Genomic DNA, 14,954 nt, shown 5'->3' on the forward strand with positions numbered 1-14,954 from the left:
AGCAGCAAAGGCCATCTGGACAGCTGTCTGTGTCATGTTGAAGAATTCTTTACAGTTGAAAGCCAATACCAATTTCATATAACTATTTCTGCAATCCAAATCTCTCAGGGATTTAGATTTTTATTTTGTTGTGTACGAAACATCACTCCAAATCTGAAAAGTATGAAATCACTTTATTGAATTCATATCAGTATAATAGGAGCACTGAGACTATTGTCTAATGAAACAGTAGTATAGTCACTAACGGACTGAAGAACAGGAGTACTGATCGATGGTAGAAACACAACCTTCAAATGTTCTATGAATACCTTTTTTTTTCTATGCAGCACAAAATACATTAAAACCTTTTTAATGAATGATAATGATGAATGATATACAGAATAAACATGAAGATATTTCACTTTTCTGGTCACTCATTAAGTCACTACTGACAGATTCAAACCAGTTCAATAACTATAGTCATTACATAGAGAAATACGGTAATATGATCAGTTTGTGGATGAGAAACTGGCTGTAAAAAATGCTCACTTGACTCTTTTAAGAAATTAAACAGGTGCCTTAAGTCTGTTTATCGTCAGCTTTTAGTGTTTAACTGTTGTGTTTTTACACATTTTGAGGCTTTTTCAGGGAGTCAGAGGTTTTTAGGTAACATTAAATCTCAGATCAAATTATTTTGTGGTGATGTGTTACATTTCACTGCTTTGGGTGCACACACTCCCACATCCTTCTTCTGATATCTCATAGGATGCTTCTGAACAACCACTAAACCAGGGGTGTGAACTCAGGAATATCCAATTGTAGCAACACTCAGCACTTAAGTCAAAAGCCATCATGTCATCTGCTCTATTGAGGTCACTTTAAATCTTTCTTCCTCTGACAATGGATTTCTCTCTGTGACTGCTTCTGCAAAATCAAATTTCCGATTATTTCACTGACACATGACATTTACTACCAATGTTTTAAATCTAAACCATAATTCACTGTAGCTGCTGGAAGTATGTGGGTGTCTCATTGCATCATTTACATTTGGTCAGTTATTCAATAGAAAAATATACTTCCAAGTCTGCGTAGTAAAGACCAACTTAGAGAAGGTCAGGTAGCTTTGGGGGATTTAGTGCATAATCATAGTTAAACCCTTGAAATGTCTGCACCAGTGAGAAACACACCATGCAGCTTATTTTGTAAACAGCCCGACTGATTTTAAGGCTGTTTCACTCTTACATATTTGGTGGTTAAAGCTGTTACATGTAGAAAATAAAAAAAAAATTGACAGAATAAGCTGTTGCAGGAAACTAATGCCATCTTTTTTATGTATATGCTGCAGTCCGTGCTCGATGTATGCAATTTGTGGAAAGCGAGTACAAAGACAGGAAAAGTGCTGCCTCAGCTTGGATGAGTGTGAAGCAACTCATATTTCAGAGGGAGGAAACTTTAAAACTACGCCACACCCGGCAGCTGCATCATTGTCAATAAAATGAAAAATGAGCCGAGGAGTTAAATAATGGCAGCACCTGAACAAGTCTGAAGCGAACCTTCATATCTCTGAACACACAGGTCTTTCTGGGTTTTTCGAGGAGTATAATGACATAGATTAGTAACATTCGGTTACCTGTCATGGAGTCATTTCTGTAACAGTGATGTAAAACACAATCATTAAGGGATTTAGGAGATGTCTAAAGTCATCAAGTTTCAAATCTACACAGAGCTGCTTTAACAAACAAGTGCAGGTTGAGCAAGCCAGACCAATTTACAGTAAATTCTCATCCCCATTTGGAGCAAGTCTATAAAGGCACTACTTATGTAGACATCATATAAAAGGTCTGCATGATTTTTCTTAATGTTTTTGAACTGCATCAATTATACTGTTTGATTGAACGTGCTTTGAGTTTCAGTTTAGCTAAAGACTGCAGTAATAAAAGGTGGAAATATTTGCAGCATTCAGATCCACATTTACTGTACAGACAAAATATTACATTTCATAAACATAAATACAGAGAACAATCAATCCAACTAGTTTAGTGATGGAGTCCACCTACAGGCACACTTCAGATTAATTCTAGCAGAGCTGAATCAAAGAAAACTGGCTTGGTTGTAGACTCAAAGAAGTTTCTGACAAACCTGTGAGTCTAGTTGCCTTTGATTTAACTCTGCTGACTGAAATCTTCAGGCATATTTTCAGATTTGAAAGCGTGTGGGTTCATATGTGATAGGTAGATAACCTTACAGTTAAAAAAGGCTCAGAACACAGAAGAACAATTACCCTTGAGATATTCATTTTACCTCACATTTTGATAGAAATGATCTAACAGGTGAAGACATAGTGTGAGATTTTGGGAAAACACACACTTACTGGTGTTCATTTTTTTTTCTATTTAAAATAATATATACACCCTTAAAGAAACCACAACATGTCATTTTTGATCCTTGGCCTCGTACAGATTTTAAAAAAATACCCCAGCTGCTTATATTTAGCCTCATATCTAATATATCTAATACACAGATTTCTCAAAATGCTGAAGTGTTCTTTTAAAAGTGAGTAGGTTCTCTTGAATTTGATAAGAGCCATGACTAAAACCACATAAAACAGATCAGCTCGGAGGAAATGAAACGTTTGGATTGTAATTTTACCTCGCATTTTTGACGAAGACAATCCAAATATTCCAAGACTTTAAAGTTTTTCCTCATAACTACTTTCAAAATCGTGTTTGTGAACTGCTTGTTACTACACCTTTGACTTTGAGCCCTTTACATAACACATAGAGATGTTTTAGACTTTCACATCAGGTGGTGACATCAATTTCACATTGACTGTGTCATTAGAAATCATTTTAGGTAAATTAAACTCTAGCAGCGACCTCCCTAACTCCATTCATCAGCTGCAAAATGACTTGTGAAGACATTCTTCAAAACATCATGATGTACTGTACCTTTTAAGTAACATGCAACCATTAAGGAAAAGTGAGCTAGTACACAGGCTTCTTCGGCACCTTACATCAAATACATTTCATTGAGGGCTGCACTTTCTTTGGTTTGTGTTCTACAAACATACAAATGTTGAACTAGTCTACAACCAGGTGTCACCATATCAATAAATTACTGAAAAGTTTTCTACAGCTTCTCAAAGTGATGGTGTTGATTTAGTAAAGTTTACCTGATAGGTTAGCCACTGTGGGTTTAGCTGTGGTGTTACATGCTACAGATTCAGCTGAGACCTTTGCTGGAGAGTTTAGATACTAAGGAAGACCAACCAGATCATTCATATGTGTATTAGAAGTAAAAAATATTCAGACATCCAAACATGTTTGGCTGTTGCTGAATATGGTGGTGCAGGATAATGGAAATAGAAGATACCAGGAGTTTCAAATAAGGCTGCATTTGTGGAGAGTTTTTGTTAAATGTTTCAATCATAAACACTCTACAAACAGCAAGCAGTGATTCGCCAGGAGAAGAATTCTTTCAGTGTGTTGGGTTGGGTCTTTCCTATTCTCTTCATAGGCATACAATAAGGGCAAGTGAATTACAAACACTTGCTGTTACAATCATGTTAGTGATCCGTAAAGGAAACTACACACAAAGATTTAATATAATTTAACAACTGCTAGTAGGTGTGAAGGTATTACTATTAGAATATCCATTAAATCCCTCTGACGTATTAAATAATGCTCAGGTGGGGCTTAAACCTGTATAGTGTCACTTCAAGCATCTGTTGTTAGATGATGCAGAGCATGTGCTGGAAGAATGAGATTAGTGAAGATTTTTATGTATAAAATACCCTGTATTCAGCTGATATTTGCTACCAGGCTGCGTCATTACACTGTGCACAACGTTTGAAGGCGACAGTGATGTCAGAAAGCTAGTCGACAAACTTGCTTACATTTTCACCAAAAGTGAAACATTCACTGGGCGTCAAAGGCTGATCAGATGTATGATTTTGTGGTCCCATTAATATCACTACTATCACTGCACATGTGTTCCAACTGATATTATATATTGATCCCAGCCAGTTGCATTTCTCCTCTTTGCAACATATTTTTTTTTTGTTATTTTCAGTTGTTTTCTAGTTAGATGTTGCTGATTGACTATGTTAAGGATAATTCCTATTGATTTCAACTTTAAGGTTTTATTTGCATAGTTTTGGCTATCATTTCTATCAGTTATAATTATTCTACACAGCAAAGTAATTGCTCAGATCTGGGAACAGCCACTCAAGCTCTTTGCTCTGTCTATATTCATTTTAAGTGATGCTGCCACAATTGCTGACCTCAGTAATTAGCTTGTTGAGTGCAATGTTATTATTGACAGGAATGGTGGCCATAAGGATGAAAATGAAACAAAGCTATAATTAACAAAAAAAAAAAAAAAAATTCACAATTTGCTAGATTCAGCCCCATGTCATGAATGCAATAAGCAGTAATAGCACTGAAGTTCATGGAAACACACAACTGTATCTGCAGCCTGGCACATTGGGCTTCTGTGTTTTTCTCCTGTGCAAAACAGCCAAAACTGTTTCCAGCTTTTTGCACATTTCACATTTTCAGAGCAAATATCTGCTCTTGCTGGAAGGCAAAGACACTGTGTTCAAGCTTTCTGAGACTGCTATGAGGACTTCAGCGCCTTTCCCGTTCTTGAGGTCTGACAACTTCTGTCCATGTCTTCTGAAATCATGTATATCATTGATTTCACCATTTAAAAGTAACACACACACTGTTTTCATCAACCTGTCCACAAAATCACATCCTGGCATCTGACTGCAGAGTCCAGAAATCCCAACGTCTGTGTTCACCTTTGAAGTCCCAGTATTGGGATTCTCAGCCTGTAAATGCTGTATCCTTGTACTTGGGTAGAGCTGCGGTACAAAACTTCCATATAGAGGAACAGGAAAGCGAATATCTTGTTATTTATATTATATAATAAATAATAAAACTTTGTCCATATATTTTGTTTATATATATATAAAAAAAAAAGTTCTGCTAAAAAAGGGTGCCTGGATAGCAAAACCACTTGATATAGAAGCAGTGGCAGAGCTGCTTGTAAAAATATTGTATATATTGCCTAATTCTGAGTATATGGAGCCTTTGATTACAATCCATTACAACTCCTGAGTTTCACAGGATGTTAAACAGCCATCTGTCAAAAAACATCCAGCACCTCAGCTCCACAGTCTGATGAGGCTCCTGGTCAAGCTGCAAAAAAAAAAAAAAAAAAAAAAAAAACATTCTGCAGCACAAGCAGGTTAATGTTTCACCTGAGGAGGAGTGGAAGCCAAGCTGAAGCTGGTGCTTTACAGTTATAGTCTATTATGGTAATAAGACACCATAACTCATTATCTCTAACCAACCACACCCTTGTTGGAGGCCATAATGTTTCTAAAGCCACCCAACTTTTCCTCCATTTAAACTCAGTTTCTTTCCCCCTAAAAATGTCTATCCATCTGCCAAGAATGAGGCCTCAGATGTTAACGTGAAAAGAGTCCCAGCTGTCATCTTTGCCACTGCTGCTCCCATTCTTGGCCGCTGTCATTGTTGCTGTCCCGTCTCCAACCTCTCCATCCGGCTGTTCTCCTGTGGGGGTGGCGCCAGGCTCAGGGTAGTACTCGTCGTCCTCGTCGAAGTAGCCGTTGTCCATCATGCTGAGGCTGGAGGCAGCACTCAGGTCCTGACAGCTCCCCTTGTACTCCTGGATCGACTCATGGAGAGACCACAGCTGGCACAGCAAGGACATGTCCTGCTGACGCAAACCCACCTGAATGGGACAGATGCAAGACCCTAATTAATTCCTGATAGATTTCTGACGGAGTTACACAGCATCTTTAAAACCTTTTTGGTGTTGATTTTTAAAACAAAGAGTTTGCTGATTCTAAATGCCTTCTACTATTGGGTCTACAACGAAACATATGTGAAACATTTGCTGCTTTTCTCCTCTTTGTAAAGTGATCAACATACGTAAAAAAAACCCAACTAATTATTGAATTGTAAATAACAAAAATCATTCATTAGAATCCAGCATTAAAACAACACTGACTCGTGGCCAAAAATAAAACAAAACAAAAACACTGCTAATAGGGTTGAAAAGGGCATTTGTACCGCATACCACTATGCTGACAGGAACTGAGGGTCACTGTACTATCTTCTAAACACATCACAGTAGAGAGACAAGCAAGTCAGACTCAGTTCAAACAGGCCAGACTGTGCTCTGTGAGCTGTAGAGTGGCTTACAGTTTCTAAAATCTAGGACACTGACAACTTATTAATGTGTGCTACAAACTCAGTAATACATTAACAGCAACAAAGCAATAAGCTGGGAACTTGCTGCAGGGAGAGTAAAGCAGATGAATTAGGATTTAGCAAATCTTGCACAAAAAATCCAAATGGCAAAGAGAATTTTCAGCAGCAGTTTGTTTATGATGCACCGTAAAACCAATCTATGTTAGGTATTGACCAAGAGCCACTGAGGAGACTGCCATGACTGAATTCTTGTCTAGCTCTCATATGAAAATCCCTGCTGCTGAAAAAGGGAGTGCCAAAGACTAGTCTCACTCTTGTTTCACCTCGATGAATGTAATAACATGTATGTAACGTATTTATTGCTGGCTCATGTGTGAAAGCAACTTTTATACTGAAGGTAAATGGTATGTAATTGAGCTTAGTATATCAGCACAGTCTATTTGATTAACTAATCTAATCCAATGCAAAACTGACCCTCAACCTGTTTTTCTTGTGTAGGATTTTCCGAATTGGAGACTTCAGAAATTAACAGTGTCTTCTAATAAACATGGCAAAAATATGCTTCACTGTACAACACCGACACAACACTGTTTGTAATTCTCAGTTTGTTCGAAATTATCAGTGGGCTGCTGCAAAACAAAGTCCAAACCTCAAATAAATGGTAAATAAATATAAATGTATATATGCCGAATTAACTAGTAGACTCTAATAATATGTAAAAGCATTACGTGGTGCGCTAAAACTGAGTTAAGTGTGTCCAAAAGAGAGGCCATATGAAAATATTAAAGTTTGTTTAGGGAATTTGGCAGAATGCGAACATACAGAGCGCACCGGGATTAAACGGCTCTCGACAAAGCCACGGCTGAAAAAACGGGGCACTTTCTGGACGACAAATAAAATGTACACTCCCCAAAAATGTTACCATCTCTTTCCGCAGAAGAGCCAGAGCAGCGTCGAGGTTGGCCGGCTTGTTCGCCAGCAGATTGTCGGCGTTGTTCCTGCCTCGGCTCAGGTCGTCCTGGATCATGGTTTTCTTCACGTACATCCTCTCCATTTCTCTCCAGGAGCCGCCGCTTGAGTTCAACAAGCCGCTCAGGCTCTTCGGCAGCGGGGGCAGACCCTCGATACAGGCCATTCCTCCCACAGCACCGTTCGTTGTCTTACCATTCATCGTCTTGCGCTTTACTCGGCGAAGAAATCTTAGTTTGTACTCTGAAGTTAACCGTTTAATCCGTAAGTACTATGGACGCTGTGAATACACAACCGTCTTTCACGCCAAGCAAACTGAGCAGCAGCCGTGGTTATCTCTGTCCGAGGCGGCCAGCGACGCCACGTCAAGGCGGACGTAATGAGATCATTGGATTTCCGGTACGAGAACCAAAATAAAAGCACCTTCTTGGTTTTCTTTTTTTACACGTAAGATAAATTTAGTTTGGCATGGTATTATTATTGGGTTCTGGAGGAAACATTCAGATGATCATATCACGATATAAAACTGAAATCAAATTCATCATAGTTTTAACTGCGCCCTATGTTTGTTCGCATTTAAGGTAAAGTATTGTGTGAGTTTTTCTATGGGTATTTATGCCTGCTGGGATACTTATTTTGTACAAAGCATTTCTGATCAATACAGATTGCGATCTTTAGGGAAAAGTGCTTTCTGATCATTTATTGTGAAGCCGAGCTTCTGGTATTGGTAATATTAATTATTTTACGCTTGACTCTGTCCCTGAGTATTAAAATCGCTTCCTGTCCTTTTAACACAGTGACTCCTGGGCGTTTCCCTGCCAACTCTTAGAAGCAGAACAGCTGTCTTTTTTTCAGTTTTTTTTGTTTGTTTGTTTGTTTAGTGTTTGGTTATTCATGCATTATTTTATATTCTATTGTTTATCACTACACAAAGTAATATCAACACCAGACCAAGGGATTAAAAAGAATTAGGCTAATGAGTTTTAAAACAAGACAAGATCATTGACAAATGTTCAGTATTTGATTTTTTTTTTTTTAATTTCATGATAGCAAACTGAATATCTAATAGTCACAGGCATTTTCACACTTTTCTCAAGCTGTATAGCCAAAGCAAATAGTTTATTGTGAAAAATAATTCAGATTAATCCATAATGTCACTACCAATTAGTGGTAGCCCTACAAACCCATATTGGAAATTAAGATAATAATTAGGCAAGTGAATTTTAGTTTATAATCGTCAAAATAAATTGATCTTCATTTTAAATACCCTGAATAATATTCTGTCTAATAATAAAACATAAATGAGCTCATCTTGATTATTGCCTACTGTCATAAGACTTTCAAGGATTAAGCTGAACATCTGCCCATTGTCCAAACTGAAGATTGTGTCCATTTGAGTTTTCCTACAAAAAAAACAAATGTGTAGACAGAGGGTTGGGGTCATGATAGGAGTGTGTGTGTGGGACAATAGTATGAGAATAAAGGACAGATGGTGGGCTTCACTTCCCACCCTCCCCAGCCTGCAGCCCCGTCACAACAATAACACAACAATAACCTTGAAACCAAGAAACAAAAGCAGCACACACGCTCTTCAGAAAGAGAGGGGCATGTGTCGTACCACACACACACACACAGTCAGGCAGCTGGATGAAGCCTGCGGCCTGGTATTTCTATTAAATAAATGTGACTCATTTTCTTCTTTAAGATGAAACATTCTAATTATGTGTGTCTGAATCACCATTACCTGTACAGCAGGTGTCATGTCAATCAAACAAAAAGCTTTCACCTTGTTGAATGGTGCTATGCAAGTTTTTACTGCACTGCTACTATATTTAAGCTTTTATTCCATCTAAATGGCCCAAGAAAATAATAAGTTGATATTGATATATATTATATATAAATCCAAGTATTGCCTATTATACTATTGATCTATTTTGAAGCTGGATAAATATATAACAATTGGATAAATTGGATGAATAATCAATTAAGGTTGTTTTATAATATGCATCAACACATTATCATATGTTATATTTGCCCTAATCCTGTTCTTAAAACAATTAGCCTTCAGTTGACAGCCCACAGCTGCACAGCTTAAAGACACTCATCAAGGACAATCTGTTTTGTCCAGGGGGGTTTGTGAGCAGAAGGACTCCGGTATAAGCTTCACACCACCATCACCACCACCATCCTCATCCCATCATCATCATCATCATCATCATCACTGCCTCCTGAGATCAAAGGATTAGGCACATGACGGCACCCCCTGCGGATGAATGTAACCATAGCAGGGGGGTGTTAATCTGCCTTACTAAAAAGCACAGTGAGTTTGCATCACTCAGCATAGGCCTGCTAATAATGGTCTAAAGATATCAGATTATATCCCTGCTGGAAAGGCGACATCTTGCCTAAAGGCCAAAGAGTTACAGTAAGTACACATGTATAGGTCAATTCTAGGCCACTTCTATCATGTTTCCTATCACACATTCTTGAATTTAGGCTACTTGTCTTTTATTTTGTCTTACTTTTATTTATTTTTGTTTTACTTGCTAATGTTATAGCAATGTTAGATTATGTAAGTGATAAATTATCTTAGCAGAGAAATAACTGGTAGATATAATAACCTAAAAATGTGCTGTCCAGTCCAGTCCAGCTGCTGTGACAGCAAACACAATGTCATTACACTGAGCTCGTCTGGGATGCAATAAATCCAGAGAGAGACAATAGGTCTGAAAGGAGGATGTGTGCATGTGTGTGTTTGATTGAGGTCAGATTTCTATAATGCGTCAGGGTATAGCAGGTCAAGGAAGAGGAATGGTCGGTAAGAACAGCTGATGTCAATGACGTGTTTTCCTCTGTTCGGGCGCCTCTAAAGGGGACAAGGAAGACAGTTTCCTCCCTGAGACAAACAGGAAAGACAGGATGAGCCTGAGTTATAGTGTAGTGGGACAATGGTTGCATATTTACATGTCTAAGAGTTTGAAATCCCAAAAATTCTATACATGCCATTTCTGTTATAAAAATAAAATACATTACAGTGATGCATTCAGGCTCAAATTCCCCACTTCTCCTGCTCTGGAGCGACTGGATGAGCAGTTTCATCCTTTTGCTGAAGACAGAAAAGAAGGTTGTCACTCTGGGAATCTGACTGTTTTATGCTGGAATCAGTATGTTGCCTCCATGTGAACCCCCTTGTAAACTGTGAGGTCAGTGATATAAAACACATTTACTCAACTACTGTACTGAAGCACAATTTCAAAGTACTGCTTTCATTTCTGACGGTGATGCATGTGTAGTCAGATGGAGGTCGCTGCTCCTGACTCAGCTTCCGGCTGCCCTGCAGGGACAGAAGGGCGTAGTCCTGATCAGCAGCTGGCTCCACGCTGCTTGACCTCTGGCCTCCCCCTCTTTGAGCTCAATCCACCAGCTCTGTCACGCCCAATCTGTCTGCCTTCTCCTCCCTGTAGTCACTACACCCACTTTCTCAGCATGCACTCTACAAGACTACATGATGAGAGCAAGTGTTTAAAGCTGTTTAAGGCAGCTCAAACAATATTTAAAACTTACCTTACTAATCATAAATCAAAAACATGGAGCTGCAAAAACCTCCACTGTGGCCAGTGATATAAAATATATAGGATGTCAAGTTTTCTCATCAAACCATCACTTCACTGTATATATGCTTCTGTATCATTAAATAGTTTTTTGTGTTCTGTATTAGTTCACAAGATAAAAAATATAGTGAATATTTATTATATGCATTCAAGAAGTTCATTCATTTTAACAGTTTTAACAAATTTCACTCCAACCAATATATCAGGGTAAACGGAATGATAAAAATCTTTTATTTGTCAGCAAAACCTGGACATATTGAAATATGTCCTTAAATAGCAACACAACAGATAAAAGTGAAACATACAAACTACACAAATAAGTTTCACAAATTTGAGCACTAAAATCAGCATTACGGAAGCTAAACGTTCCATAAAAAATAAATAAAAGATCTGCTCTGATCAAAGTGATACATTAGTAATATCAGTATATTACTAAGGCACATCCAAATACCCCTGCACTGTCTGACCCTGCAGATGAGTGTAGTGCCAATGTGCAGAGACAAATAGCCAGCAAATGTGAAATCTGACTCCTACATATAAGCAGAGGTCAGAGTCTGCAGATGCAGCTCTGCGATGGAGGGACTGCAGGAAACCAATCCACCCTCAGAGGAGGCAAAAATAACCTTCCAACACCCCCCCCAAAAAAAGTGAAGAGATGCTTCACAGAACTGATCAGTATGCTGAGAAATGAGAACGGTATCGAGAATCAACTTAGTTCAAGCAACAATGCCCCAGTTTTGGTTAAAATGCAATCTTTTAGCAACAGTCAGTTTAAAATTTACTGGAATTTCCTTCAAACCTGGTGAATATGGCAGGTTTAATTCAGGTGGGAAAATATACATTACCCCAAATTTGTTAAATCCCTGTTGTTCTCTTTGAACACTAAGACATAAGCTGTCAAACAGGCACTTATGGCAGGGTAACACTGAAACCACACCAGAAACAAGTTGGTAGTAAAACTCTATCTAAATCTTTTTCACCCAACAATTCTACAAAATTTCTAATTGACAAGACAAACTCTCTGGAACTTCTATTAACCTTAACGTCTCTTTTATATTATCCTCCTCCCAGACTGCTACTCCTCATTCAGGAGAGGCAGGAATCAAGATGCTCGTTGATCTTTGACTCCTGGACCTTAGCTTGGCACACAGGACAGCTGACCATCAGCGCAGAGGAGGAGGATGATGAGGATGTAGTACCACTGTGTGGTCCTGCAGAGGAAAGAAGAGGAGGTGTGGAAGGGGATGATGACGAGGAGGAGGTGGCACAGGCAGTTCTTTGCTGCACTGCAGGTGGTTTTGTTTTCTTTGACTCCCTCGAAGCTGCTGAATCACTGTCTGATTTCTTCTGGAAGAAGTCAAAGATGCTGGCAGAGCTGCTGTGGTCGTTCCACGGCCTCTTCCTCTGACCCTCACCAGCAGCCTCTAATTCACTGTCAGAATTGGTGAAAAACCTGGATTGTGTTGGTTTTGCTGAGCTGTTTTTAGATGAAACTAAAGATGGATGCTTTGAATTAGTGGACTTATTAGAACTAGCATTAGATGTGCTGGGAGAGGAAGAACTTTGGTGCTTAGGAAAGAAGGAAGAAACAGAGGTAGGAGTCTTCGGTGATGTCAGCAAGTCTTTTTTCGTGTTCGGGTTTGAAACAGATGGTCCGCTCACTGATTTCCTGAGATCTGTGCTGTTGAAGAGGTCTTGAATGGACCTCTGTTTGACCCTTTCCACTCCATGACTACTGTTACTGCTGTGGGCTTTAGGGATTCTCACCGGCGAACCGTTTGTGTTGACAAAAACCCTTGTATTACTGACTGACCTTTTTATAGGTGGCTTTTGGCCTGTGGAGGTTGCTGTTCTGATCGAGGGAAAGGACGTGGAGGTTGCTTTGGTTGGGTGGTCCAAGCCAGAGCATGCAGGAGAGGAGAGACTTTTAGCTGGGGATGAAGGGGTGAGGAGTTTCTTAGGAGAGGATAAGGGGCTGGGTGGAGATGTTTTTACAACGGGGACAGGTGGTTTGTGAGACGGAGAGGAAGATGCTGAGGACAGTGACTTCACACCAAGTATGAAGCCTTTGCCACTAAATGGGATAATGTTCCTTATGTCCTGTGATCCAGAACCTGAGAGGGGAGCAGGTACAAGGTAGAATCAGGCAAAAGGAAAAAAAAAGAAAATTAAAAAAAAAGAGAGAAGTGTTTAGCCAAAGAAATGGGCGTGGACCCCCCTATTTAGATTAATTAACACATTCTGATATTGATTTGGAGGAGTTTAAAGCTGTTAGAAATCAAAGAAGCACTAAATTCTAACATGAAGTGGTGTGTTCCCTGTGGCCAATTTATTAACCCATTCTGGTATTCATTGGGTCACACTATAAACTTATCACCTGTATGCTTTTCACTTCTGGAGGTGCTCTTCTCAGAAGTCTTCACATTATTTTTATCTCCCTTCTTGCTTTTTTTCCCATATCCTTCAGGCTCCTTGATCTTGGTGTAGGTCCCACCACAGGTCCTCTGGTGGTCCTCCCACCAAGGGTCCAGAGAAGACGGGGCCCGGTTCATGGCTCTCTTCACGTAGCCGAAGTAGGGCCTGCGGTTCTGACAGGGCCCATTGCATCGCCACCAGTGCTGCCGGTACACATCAACCTCATCGTGAAAGCTGTGGTATATCTGATCAGAGAACAGGGGGAAGGAAAATGGTTCCAGAGATAATTTTATCCTCACAAGATCAAAGTATCTTTGTTGAGATATTGGTTAAATACTTAAAATAAGCAAAAGATGATACACCTACACTAATATTCGTCCCACTGGCCTTGTTGATGCGGTTCATATGTTTGCAGAACTCAGGTCCGTGACCATCTCTGTCTCGGTTGTTCTGGGTCACAAACAGCAGGGCGTGAATCATTTCATGAAGAAGAGTCTGTGGGAAAACAATGATAATTAAGGTAAAAAAAATCTGCTTCAGGAAAGGCATGTTTATTAGCTTTAGTTTGTAGACTGCATCTTATGCTTGCAACCTATGTGACTACATGGTCTTAGCCTTATTCTGATCTTTTTTTGTTTTTAAGATGACTGCTGTTTTTCACCTTATTACAAAGTTACTGTAAGCATTTCAAGTATTTTAGGTAACAGTTGTTTAAGAGGAATCTAAATAAAAGTATTTGATAAAATGCTTGGACAGTGTATAACTATCCACATCACCTCCACCAGGTCTTTTCTGGGTCTCAGCTTCAGCAGAGGCTCACTGAGTCTGATTGAACAGAGTCCACCTCGGCCTTCGTAGGAACACACACCAGCACACCTGAAGGAAAAGGTAGGAGACATCAAGTACTCAGATCATTTCTAACCAGCATGATTAGTTCATTTAGCTGTTAAAACTGCAACATGTACCCAGTCTCCTACAGTCACACCAAACCCCATACAAAAATCAGACCATTTTATTTTCAACAGGGACACTAATTTGCTGTATCTAGGGGTCAGGGTGCTTTATAAATGCATCATAGCACAATAACAGAACAGAAGTGACTCACAGTGTCATCCTGGGGCTCCACTTCACCTCGACACCGCTGAGTTTCCCCCAGAAGAACATGTCATTGAACTCTAAAAACATGGCTCTGACATCGGGACTGGGGTCCAGCACCTCCCAGGACTCGTCCACGATGGACAGAGGCCTCTCGGGCTGGATACTCGGCTTCCAGCAGGGAACAACATCGCCATCACCTCCAGTTACTTCCACTTTCCGTTTCTTATTGCTTTGACCGAAGTCGTTACCCTGAAAGCCGCTTGATGCAAACAACGAGGTCTCGTATTCATTGTCAAACTGCTCCTGTAGCTGAATGGCAAGTAGAAAGTCATCATCCATATCACCAGAAGAGAAAGGTCAGGCGATAACACCGTTAACGTTAACTCTGTTAGCTTTTTTAAGCCTAAATAGCTAACGTTAGCATGTCTTGTACAAGGCTTTAAAAACAATAAGTAACGTTAGCAGCATCACCGGATCCAGAATATAGAGTTTTAAATATGCTCGATATAGAAATACTGTCATGCTGCCATTAATGCCATCATTTCAACAATAACACTAAAATCTTGATGTTAAACAAAGAGGTAGACTAACCGTCCACCTAAAGGTAGCGCCAACAGTGCGTGTGTCAAGTTTACTA

At 39.5% G+C, this 14,954-nt stretch overlaps 2 protein-coding genes across 2 annotated transcripts; both read right to left on the minus strand.

Moving 5' to 3' along the window:
• Positions 1 to 156: 156 nt before the first annotated feature.
• On the minus strand, positions 157 to 7,534 carry fam89a (family with sequence similarity 89 member A). The gene is made up of 2 exons (XM_026318761.1): positions 7,147 to 7,534; positions 157 to 5,742 (listed from the first exon to the last, which is right to left on the minus strand). The coding sequence occupies exons 1-2, from the start codon at positions 7,393 to 7,395 to the stop codon at positions 5,449 to 5,451; spliced, it is 543 nt and encodes a 180-aa protein (XP_026174546.1). The 5' UTR covers positions 7,396 to 7,534; the 3' UTR covers positions 157 to 5,448.
• Positions 7,535 to 11,006: 3,472 nt separating this feature from the next.
• On the minus strand, positions 11,007 to 14,942 carry sprtn (SprT-like N-terminal domain). The gene is made up of 5 exons (XM_026319402.1): positions 14,325 to 14,942; positions 13,996 to 14,095; positions 13,586 to 13,714; positions 13,182 to 13,464; positions 11,007 to 12,918 (listed from the first exon to the last, which is right to left on the minus strand). Exons 1-5 carry the CDS (start codon positions 14,654 to 14,656, stop codon positions 11,891 to 11,893), a joined length of 1,872 nt encoding a protein of 623 aa, XP_026175187.1. The 5' UTR covers positions 14,657 to 14,942; the 3' UTR covers positions 11,007 to 11,890.
• Positions 14,943 to 14,954: the final 12 nt, after the last annotated feature.

This window comes from Mastacembelus armatus, chromosome 24 (genome assembly GCF_900324485.2).
Source record: "Mastacembelus armatus chromosome 24, fMasArm1.2, whole genome shotgun sequence".
NCBI lineage: Eukaryota > Metazoa > Chordata > Actinopteri > Synbranchiformes > Mastacembelidae > Mastacembelus > Mastacembelus armatus.

Excerpts from the sequence above, each read along its gene's own strand:
- fam89a (XM_026318761.1), bottom strand. The coding sequence starts at position 7,395 with ATGAATGGTAAGACAACGAACGGTGCTGTGGGAGGAATGGCCTGTATC. Across the intron at positions 5,743-7,146 it reads CTCTTCTGCGGAAAGAGATG|GTGGGTTTGCGTCAGCAGGA; the intron begins GTAACATTTTTG and ends TGTCCCATTCAG.
- sprtn (XM_026319402.1), bottom strand. The coding sequence starts at position 14,656 with ATGGATGATGACTTTCTACTTGCCATTCAGCTACAGGAGCAGTTTGAC. Across the intron at positions 14,096-14,324 it reads TGGAGCCCCAGGATGACACT|GTGTGCTGGTGTGTGTTCCT; the intron begins GTGAGTCACTTC and ends CTTTTCCTTCAG. Across the intron at positions 13,715-13,995 it reads CCAGAAAAGACCTGGTGGAG|ACTCTTCTTCATGAAATGAT; the intron begins GTGATGTGGATA and ends GTTTTCCCACAG.